Source organism: Meleagris gallopavo, chromosome 3 (genome assembly GCF_000146605.3).
Source record: "Meleagris gallopavo isolate NT-WF06-2002-E0010 breed Aviagen turkey brand Nicholas breeding stock chromosome 3, Turkey_5.1, whole genome shotgun sequence".
NCBI lineage: Eukaryota > Metazoa > Chordata > Aves > Galliformes > Phasianidae > Meleagris > Meleagris gallopavo.
In genome coordinates, this window is record NC_015013.2 from 52,822,931 (window position 1) to 52,833,667 (window position 10,737).

Below are 10,737 nucleotides of genomic sequence, written 5' to 3' on the forward strand. Positions count from 1 at the left end.
TTTTCCCCCCCCCATTTAAATGTAGTTTGACATGCTGCCTGGGAACATATTGTAATAATTTAAATCATTACGCATCTTCTGTCAGAAGCAGAGCTGTTCTGCCTGCTGTGGTCATTAACCTGGGGGCAGATGGTTGAAACTACGGGCTGTAGTCTGATGGGTCACCACACTTGGGCAGACACTAACATGTGGTTCTTCAAAAGGCATTTTACGATCAATCATCACAGTACTCCTTGCAAAAAAAGCCATTTAAGTCTCTCAGTTAAGAATCTGAAAATCTTTAAGAGTCTCCTGCTTTTTGTCAACAAGATTTTGCATATTTAAAAGATGTGTTCAAGTTTTTTCTTGTTTAAATCTGTTGAAGCCAATTTAGCTTTGCTGCTGTTCACTGACTGAGGCTCTGTCCTCCCCTGCTTTGAGCTGGGGCTGATTTATGAACAGTTTACTGAAGAGTGCTCTCAATTATACATCACCGCTTTTAGGGCTATCCTGGGTTGTGGCCTGAGCCAGCTGCAGTCGGACACACTTGGCATCCACCTTCCCTTCTTCACCAGGTTCCGGAATTCAGCTGATAAGTAAGTGATGGGCAGGGCATAGACTGGTGACTCCCCCAAACCCTACGTGCTTCAAGGGTACCTTTCATCTCATGCAGGAATGGAGATGCTGCTCCACTGGTCTTTTGGTCTTCCTGCTGTTTGTCACTTTGTAGTGGAAGAAAACTCACCATACTTAATAAATTTAATCCTTCACAAATGGTTCTATTGTAGGCTTGTGGAAAAGAATGCATTAATACTAAAGATCTTTTTCCATTGCCCTCTTGGCTGTAAAAGGAAGAGTTTAAGAAATGTGAGAGTTTCAGCTATGAGCTTGATCACCATATTAAGAGTCTCAGCTCAAGGAAGAGGAAATGATGGGGATTCCACAATGTGCACAAAGGGCCCTTAGCTTCCTTTCTTCGTTTAAAAAAAGTAAATGGTTGTGTCACTTGCTTTTTTTTTTATCTGCCTCTTCTCTGCCGTATGTATCTGCAAGGTAACTCTGGTAAACTCTCTCTTGTGAACAGTTCTACTGAAATTAATGAGATTAATTCCCAGAAAAAGAAATTACAAACCTGCTTATGTCTTACAGCTGGTATTTATTGTGTATTTATATAAAATACACAAGTACAAAAGCTCAAGTGATGCTGACTTTTCTAGAGCAAAGAAAAAAAGAAGGACTCACATCTTAATTTCCTGAGAAAAATAAAGTAACGATAGGAAAAAATCAAATGAATGGCAACTGTGAACTATATGCTGCTTGCAAATAAGTAAAAAAACATAGGAGGGGAGAATGGGATTCCCTTTGCCTTTATTGTCTAGGAGGAAGTTTTTCACTCAAAGGATGGTAATGCACTGAACAGGTTGTGGATGCCCCATTCCTGGAGGCATTCAAGGCCAGGCTGGATGTGGCTCTGGGCACCATGGTCTGGTGGTTGGTGACCCTGCACATAGCAGGGGGATTGAAACTAGGTGATCATTGTGGTCCTTTTCGACCCAAACCACTCTTTGATCATTTCATTGGATGGGGCTCTGGGCAGCCTGGTCTAGTATTAAATGGGGAGATTGGTGGTCCTGCTTGTGGCACTGGGGTTGGAGATTCATGATCCTTGAGGTCCCTTCCAACCCTGGCCATTCTGTGATTCAAGGTCAATCATTTAAATAAATCAGAAGAGCCTGATGTAGTTGTAGGTATTCTCATTCATTGCAGGGGAGCTGGGCTAGATGGCCTTTAAAGGTCCCTTCCAACTCAGTTTATATGATTCTATGATTTTAAGTTTTAGTTCCTGCTTGCAGACAGGAACTATCCTTGGAAAGACATGGTGTGTTGAAGTCTTCTTTACAAAATAATTACTTCTTAAAAACAGAAAGAGATTTCAGTCTGAGCAAAACCTCGCTCCCTTTACAAAGATCAGGATGAAAAAGTCCAGCTCCCTGTTGTCTTTTGGAGTTATTACATAGGCTTGGTGCCTCTCCCAGTGCTGCCACAGGCAAAGCAGTAATTCAACCAGCAGGAGTTGTGGAAGGATCCTACGGCTTCCATCCAGCAGGCAGCTGTAAGAGATCTGTACAAGGGGTCTCATTTCATTATTAATTGTCACTGCTGGTGTGATGCACAGCATGCGCAAATAACTGGAACAGAAAGTGAGAGATGTCCAAGCAAATTTCCTCTAGCTGCAGTACCTTTTGAGTTCTTCACTGCTGAAAATAATGTTCCTGTGCAGATAAAACATGCAAGTAAAAAATCTGTGTACCAATGGTGTACAACCCCGTTAGTTGTAAATTACCAGATGTGAAGTTGCCTATGTGACTTTGCTGATGGACTCCTCCTCAGTCCTTCGAGGAGAGGGTCCTTGTAAGGACTTCAACACGTGAACTTTCTAATCTTTTCCTTTTATAGTTTTTTTCCTTTTTTTTTTTTCTTTTCTGTCCATTACCCTTACTGCCTCCCATCTTGGTGCTTACAAAATTTGTGGATACCCTGGAAAAGTCAAAAGGACCACCTAATGTAGGGTTCGTATTTTCAGAAGACCAGTCAGATATATACATAACATACATTTATTTCTGAGAAATTATGATTTTTAATACTCAAAATACTGAAGTACTTTTGTGTAATGTTAATCCTAGCTAGTACTGAGTACACGTTTCTGCAAATCATCCCTTAGAGTCTCAGGGAGCACATTCAGAAGATGCAAGTTTTATAAGCTGGTAAGCACTGTTATGTGTGTCAGCATCAGCACAGTATCCTTTGCAAAGGCTGCACTTAAATACATTTTTCCAAGGTAAAACTCTTTCACACTCTTATTTCCTCTTTCTGTATCCTTCCCATTGTTCTGCATGCTACAGCTGACCCCCACCTCACTACAGCCTCACTACAACCTCCTTTCAGGGAGTTGTAATGAGCAATAAGGCCTCCCCTGAGCCTTCTCTTCTTCAGAACTGCACAATCCCAGCTCCCTCAGCCCCTCCCCATAGTACTTGTGCTCCAGACCCCTCAGAGCTTCATAGCCCTTCTCTGGACACATGCCAGGGTCTCAATGTCTTTCTTGTAGTGAGGGGCCCAAAACTGAACGCAGTGCTCGGAGTACAGCCTCACCAGAGCTGAGTACAGAGGGACGATCACCTCCCTGCTCCTGCTGGCTGCACTATGTGAAATGTTATGTCTGCCTTGCATTTATTACACTGTTCAGCAACACTTCAGCATCTTGCTGTCATGGCATTGCATTTCTCATGTGATATTCTAGGATTGAAGATTTTTTCAAGGCTGAAGATCAGGAAAGAGAAAAATTGCTATGATATGAAGGAAATCTGTGAATGAATTGTCATTTCCCCTTTCCTGCTGACTGAAAGCCCTAAGAGTTCAGAGTATGATTATGTAATACTTTACTACAGTATGGGGTGCTTTGGTCACTGTTGCTACTGGATTCTCATGTGTTCTCCACAAGCCCCAGTATTGAAATCACTGTATTGCTAATCTGCCAAGTAGTCCCAGGAACTTGACTCATGAGAATCAAATCTGAGACTAGATCTGAATTCAGAACCTAGTGATGAAAGGTGTCATAATAACCCCACAATTAACCGTCAGGTCTTTAAATTCAGTTCTATAAAACTCATATTTGAATTGAAACTGTGATTCTGGAGGGTTTTTTTTTCTTATTTGTTTTGGTTGTTTTTTTCAGTTAGCCAGGTGTTGCCTCTACTACTTGTTGCAGGCGCAGCTTCATTACAGCTGGTGCGGGAGCAGGAATAGCTTCAGTATTTCGTGCCCCTATTGGCGGGCTCTTGTTCACGCTGGAGGAGGTGTCTTCCTTCTGGGACATCAGGCTGGCCTGGCAAACCTTCTTTTGCTGCTTGACAGCTACCTTCACCACAGATTTGCTGTCCTCTTCGCTCTATGGGTTTGTTTACAGAGGTCACTTCGGATTTTTTGAAGCAGAAAAAAGAATTCTGTTTTGGGTATGTACTGTGTGGATGTGGAAGGAATGAGATGCTGGGTTTTAGGTTTGTTTCTCTCAACATTATTCTTGGGGGAATAGCAGGAAATTGGGACCGAAAAGGAAGAAGAATAGTGTATGTGTGATTATCAGATCAGTGGACGCAGGAGCCTTCGTGCCTTATGTCTGGCAATCACTTGGATAAAAGACAGCTGTTTTGCAGTCCCTACTTAAATAGAAAAGCTCATTTTACATTGTAGTACAAGATGTTCAATGACTTCTTCTGAGGCTGGCTTAAGCTCTCCTTTGTTGCTGCAGACATTGCCGTACTGTGGCCCTGTTCTTTTGTGCTTACAGATTAAACATTTAAAAACATAATCTCTGTTTGTTCCTGGTTTCACAACAGAGGTGACCTTCAGCCTTTATTTCTTCCAGCATGACACAACCTTATGCTTTCAATTTTACCTTGTGTCTACCTAAAAATAGTTGCTTTTATTATGTCTTTCACTCACCTTCATTGCGAGATGATTCAATGGTGGTGTGTGAGAATCAAGATCTTCACTCCTTGTCTGAATACTCTTTGTATTATGATGTCACTTGAAAGTCATTTAGAGGGATAAAAATAAAACCCTGGTCTCACGAACCCCAGTCCACTTTCTGGTATTAAGTAACTTTTCTCCTAAGGTAATTCCCTGATCATTTTAATTGGTCTCTGTATTTCTTCTGATTTGTATTTCTCTATCAATGCGCAAAAAAAAAAAAAAAAGATTTTCCATATGTAGGCATATTATGATTTGGAAAACAGGCAACTTTTTTAATATGCGCATGCTATGCAAAAGTATTTGAGGTCTATTTGCTTTACCACAACTTTAGCTGGGGTAATGGGAGAAGATAGTGGTTTTCAACTCAAATCCTTTTTGTGGACCAACTCACCATGCAGTCTGATGAACACCTGCAGTGACACAACCAAGATGACATAAATTTGTGGCAGAAAGGTGAGACTAAGTGAATAGGGAAGAGTTCAGGCCTGCTGAAGACAGCTTTATTTCTGAAGCCAAAGGATTGTGTAATGGACAGCTGCACATACAGAGGAGAGTAAATTTACTTTGGTGGCTATTTTACAATAAACATGGCTCTTTCAACACTCCTTTCAAGATATTTTCAAAAAAGTGTGCTGGATTCTCTCTCCAATCTTCTCTTAGTGTCATTAGCAGGAAAAGCTAACTTACTATCAGTGTGGCTTCTGTCAGGGTTGAATAGTTTTTGGCTCTCAAGTTGGTGAGATAACTAGAAATATTTTCATTTCACTGAACCCTAGGCTCAGGGGAAATTTTGCTTCTTTTATGTTTTGTGGCGTTAACCAACACAGTTTACAGTGGATAAACTCTAAATTGAAAGCCTGTGGGTTTTGTTTCTCAGAAAACTGTTTTCTTTAGTACCTTCAATTTAAGATAAGGTTACAAGAATTTATTGTACTCCAGAGCTTGAGATTTTCAGGAAGCTTCACTTTAATTTTATGTAGGCCATTGGATGTTTTGTAAAGGTGAAGACTGTTCTATAGCAAACAGATTTTTTCCTGATGACTGGTCAAAGCCTGTGGCTGACACTGACAAGAACATTATACCCTGCCACTACTTCCAGTTGAGCTATTCCTTTCTGAATTTTAATATCTTAAACATTAGATCTCTTTAAATCCCTTGGAAAAGGATGGATTTTGATGCAGCTGATGGTAAAAAATAATATCACTGAAGGTTTGGTTTGCATGTACAATATGTTCATATACAATTGTTGTAGTCCAGTGAAAAGGCAAGATAAACCTACAGCCACTCTTGACTTCCTCTGAGTGCATCTCCAGGTGTTGAGCTCCTAGTTGTCTGGGAGTGAAAGCTGGGATTCTGCCTTGCTTAGACCAGACCAGGTCTCTCAGTCTGCAGCACCCATGGATCAGCTCTTCAGGCCTGACTGGATTTCAGCTCTGGCGCTATTCTTCTAGATCATACCATCAGCGCTTAGCTCAGCCTTCTGGTAGACTTGTTAAAATTTTCACTATTTGCTGGAAGATGTATGAGAATAAGATTAAGGAAAAAGAATAAAAAGAGGAAGAAAAAATAATTTGAGTAGGAGGTCCTATGGGCTTCTTCAAGCAATTCAAGGAAGGATGCCAATTTCTCTTATAACTACCCCAAGTATTATCCTAGTGCAGTTTTGAAGCCATTCCTTCATGTGTGCCCCTATTTCTCTCTTCCAGTTAGCTTTTTGAATGTTTCATCATCTCTTACTTTGTCCAGATCCTAATCTTGAAAAAAAAAATCACCATGTATCTCTAAGCCTGGGCTAAAGAAATAATATCCTCACAGCTTTTAATAGATATCCACCAATCTATTGACCTCTTTTTGTTGACTGGAAGATAACATTAAGGCATGATACTGCTCTAATCCTTGTTGCCTGTTGTGGAATTGAGCAGAAAATTTAATTCCTATTCCAGCTGCCAGATTATATCCTACATTTGTGATCTGTTTTTCTGTGAGTTGTTCCAGATCAGCATCAATTTTCAGCTGTACTTAGCGTTTAAAAATGCACTCAATTCACATGGTTGAATTGAGGCTGACAATGAATCATAGAATGTTTTTGGTTGGAAGGGACCTTTAAGATCATCGAGTTCCAACCCCTGCTATAGGCAGGGACACCTCCCTCCAGTCCATCCAGCCTGACAGTAAATAACTTCTTCCTTGTCTAGTCTAAATCTACCGTCTTCCAGTTTAAAACAATTTCCCCTTATCCTGTTGCTACGTACCCTTATAAAAAGTGCCACCACGGCTTTCCTGTAGGCCCCTTCCAGGTACTGGAAGGCTGCTATAAGGTCTCCTCGGAGCCTTCTCTTCTCCAGGATGAAGAGCCTCTCACAACCTGTCCTCATAGGGGAGGTGCTCCAGCCCTCTTATCATCTTTGTGGCCCTCCTCTGGACCTGCACCAACAGCTCCATGTCCTTCTGGTTTGGGGCGCTTCAGAACTGGATGCAGTATTCCAAGTGTGGTCTCACAAGAGCAGAGTAGAGGGGCAAAATCACCTCCCTACATATGCTGGTCACGCTTCTCTTGATCCAACTCAGAATGCAGTTGGCTTTCTGGGCTGTAAATGCACATTGCCAGCTCATGTTGAATCTTTCATCAACTGACACTCTGAAATGCTTCTCTTCGGGGCTGCTCTAGCCCAACCTGTATCTGTGCTTAGGATTGTCCTGACCCAAGTTAACTTTCCAAAATTATGAGGTAGATATAGATACCGTGAACAAGGCTCTGGTCCAGCAAAATCTTTCAAACTGCACCACTCAGACCAGTGTGTCATTATTTGGGGGTAACCTGAGGTGCTGAGTGTTTGTGGTAACTGCAGCACATCATAGAATTTTCTGCTAGATTCATTACTATTCCCCAGGGAAAGATGGGCCCAAGAGAATACTTCTTTCCTTAACTTACTGCTTTATGTGCTCAACTCCTTAACAGTCATTGAGGAATGAAAATAACTGGCTAATGGATCTATCTGTGACAATGATAGTGTCTACTTGCTGCCTCCACTGCTGTGAGGTGTGTAAGAGCAGTACACTGCCTCAAGTGAGACTGGCCTTAAATTAACTAGCTGCATCCCTAAAACATAAGGAAAGATGGAAAGATTTATTTTTTTGTGTAGAAATTATTTTGTCGTGTCAAGTTTTGTGGGAAAGGATGCAATATTTCATGTCACTGGCAGGATGCTCAGAACACGTTTTCTCCTTCCTTCAACTCAGGTTAAGAATTTGCTGGACGTGCATGTCTTGGCCTTCATTCCAGCCATCCTACTTGGAATGCTTGGAGGTCTTCTGGGAGCTCTCTTTGTTTCCCTTAATATAAAAATTAATAAGTTACGTATGCAGTTCTTTAATTCAATTCCAAAATCATCCCTTAGCAAAACAAGCAAGCTGCTGGAAACTCTGCTTATTCTGGTAAGTAAATAATATGTTTCTCTTGATCATATAATGTTTACAGTGACTAATTAGGGCAGGTCATAAGTTGACTGAATGGAAAAGAGAATCTGACCTGCTGGTGCTTGACCTAATGTACCATGGTGTAGAGGAAACAGATGAGTTTTCAGAGGATGTATAGGTAGTGAAGAAAGAAGAAACATTTTTTTCCCCCCTTAATACTTGAAGTATGTTGCCCTCATGCTCTCCTGCTGGGTTTAAAAGTTGTGGATAGATAGAGACAGCTTTCTGGACCTAGCTGTGTATCTGGGGTCAGTTATCTCTAGATGTTACTGATGGAGGTTGGCTTGGAGTCTCAGATACTGCGATAAGCCATGATGGTGTCATTTTACCTCTAGACTTTGTTTGACTTTATCCTGTGGAGTGTCATTAGAACAAAAAGCATATAGATAAAAGGTTTCCATGTTTTGGATATTTTCATTATTTTCAACTTTATGGTTTGATTATAACGTAAGTCTATTATTAAACATTAAGGGGGGAATCCTTCAGAGCTTTTCTACTACACAAGAAGTAAATTACTCAGTTGGGTTACTCTGTAAGTTTCTCTAGTGAATACCTGTTGGTCATAATTTTCCCTTCTTCATTTTTAAGTAAGTTTTTTGAAGAGTTTCCAACCTTTTTAAAGTGTTGAGATGACCTTTCTTTGGGAATATTGGTGCACACTAAATATGCTTTCTTCTGCCCTCTCTTAGGAAACGTACCAATAAGTTTTATGTGCACTTTTTTTTTTTTATAAACAGACTTGTATTTCCCTCTCTCCTGGAGAGATGGGTATTCAGTTGTAGATCAGTGGGAGTGGCCATATTGATGCTCTCTCCCATCAGCCCAGACATGACTTAAGCAGCCTCTACTCTGAGACCGTGGTAAGACATAAGCTTCAGGCAATGCAATCAGCTTGCATTAGCCACCTGAATGACACTGGTAGAAAACAGTATTTTAAATACTAGAAGGGAATATTTTAGAGCTTAAAGTGAGAATAACCAAAGGTTGAGGCATATGGTCAAGTTCTCTCTCTCCAAGTTACAGCAATTCATTTTCTCCACAGATTGTGTAAATTTCCACAGGTTGCACTATTTTTTCCTCTCAGGTCAAAAAGTGTGCATTTCATTTAGTCCTTGAAAATTTTGTGTGCTGTGGCAGTTTGGTTCCTTCTTTTCTGCCAAGCTCTGCTTCTTCTTTGGCACTGTTAGCACAAGAGAGAGGAAACCTGGACTCCTTTAGGAGGAAGAGAAGAGGAGGAGGGATCTGCTGTGAGTTTCCAGCACTGGAGCATGGCCATATCATTGATGATAACTGGATTTTAGCTCCTCTTAGTGGCAGGATGCAGCTTTTCAGCTTGGAGCTGTGTTTGTACAGTATGTTGCCGAGGTGAAGAAGATCAGGTGAAGCTTTTTGCTACCATGTTTGAAGGAATGGATAAAGTGGGTAGGGAAAATGACTTTTATTGCTTCAGTGAGCACCCTTCCTCTGCCCAGCCTCCATCTGTTCTGCCACTAATTTGGTTCCATGTCTTACGGTGGAGTCAGGACTTTCTGCTGTTGAGCACTGCAGTGATAAACACTGATAAAAATCCCTGAGCAGTGAGATTTCAGACAGCAGAATGAAGAATAGAGTCCCTTGTGAGAATCCTGTTATTCCTGTGTTAATGAAGCTGTGAAAGGTCAGATTTACAGTAATTAATATTTTAACAATTTGGAGATAGAACTCTGTTTGACAGCCACTTCCCCTACTATTGGGAAAGGTTTGGCTTTCTCATAATACATTGCAAAAGCCTTGCATAAGCTACTTACACACAAAAAATCATACAGTTCCTTAATAGTTGTTGGAACAACGATGAAAAACAAGACAAAAAACAAAAACCAAACCAACCAAACAAACAAAAAACCCCAAGAAACTCGCCACAATGGAAGCCAGAAAGATTCAGTTAGAAGATACTATAGGATTAAACTTAAGATCAGTTAGCAAAGATTTAGTGCCAGACAGAAAGAAAATGCCTATTTCACACTGCTTAGGAGTGGCTCCTTACTGACTACAGAAGCTGATGGAGTAGTGAGTGAGCACCTTGCCAGATCACAGCTGAAACTGCAAGAACAGTATATGTTTTGTGGGCGATAGTGCTTACAAAAGCTTTGCCATTTATATATTTTGTCTTCATTTTTTTCATTAACAAACAAAAAAACCCCACAAACATGCTGCTTTTCTTACTCTGATTTTATGACATGAACTCTTATTCAGACTGTTTTCCTTCTTATTGGCTGTAGGAGATCCTGCTCAGGTCACAGTCCTTATTTTGTTATAACCTGGCAAAAAATCAGCAAGAAAGAAACTGTTTGATCTGAGAAAGAGCAGTACAGTTCCTTTTTTAATTTTTTTTAATTTTTTTAAATTTTTTTTAATTTTTCTTTTCATAAACTCACATAACTGGGCAACTTAAAGAAACTGTGTCACAGTGACTTTAACCAAAAATAATCTTGTATAAACCAGTCTGCATTTAAACTTGGCGAGGACCCACCGTGGTATCTTCCACGCCCACAGCATAACCTGGAGTACCATTCCTTTGACTGGAATTGAATATCTAATCTTCAGCCCATAGATTAGGCAGAGCTGTCTTCCTAAGTGCCCTTCTGCGCCTTGGCCTGCGTTTTCTTCTCTTCAATTCATCACCTTACTCTCTGTGAGGAAATTGCAGTGTAGATAAAGCTTTGCCAAGAATCTGGCAGAGTTATCTTTCTTTTTCCTTTTTTTTTTTTT

General features: G+C 40.6%; 1 protein-coding gene across 1 annotated transcript in view; it reads left to right on the top strand.

The window, feature by feature from the left end:
- UBE2V2 (ubiquitin conjugating enzyme E2 V2) overlaps positions 1-10,737 on the top strand; it is a 27,401-nt gene that overhangs the window by 4,105 nt on the left and 12,559 nt on the right. Inside the window, exons 3-5 of the mRNA XM_031552950.1 lie at positions 483-575; positions 3,749-3,992; positions 7,753-7,947. Of these exons, the coding sequence (XP_031408810.1) occupies positions 483-575; positions 3,749-3,992; positions 7,753-7,947 (532 nt within the window). The remainder of the gene's footprint in view (positions 1-482; positions 576-3,748; positions 3,993-7,752; positions 7,948-10,737) is intronic.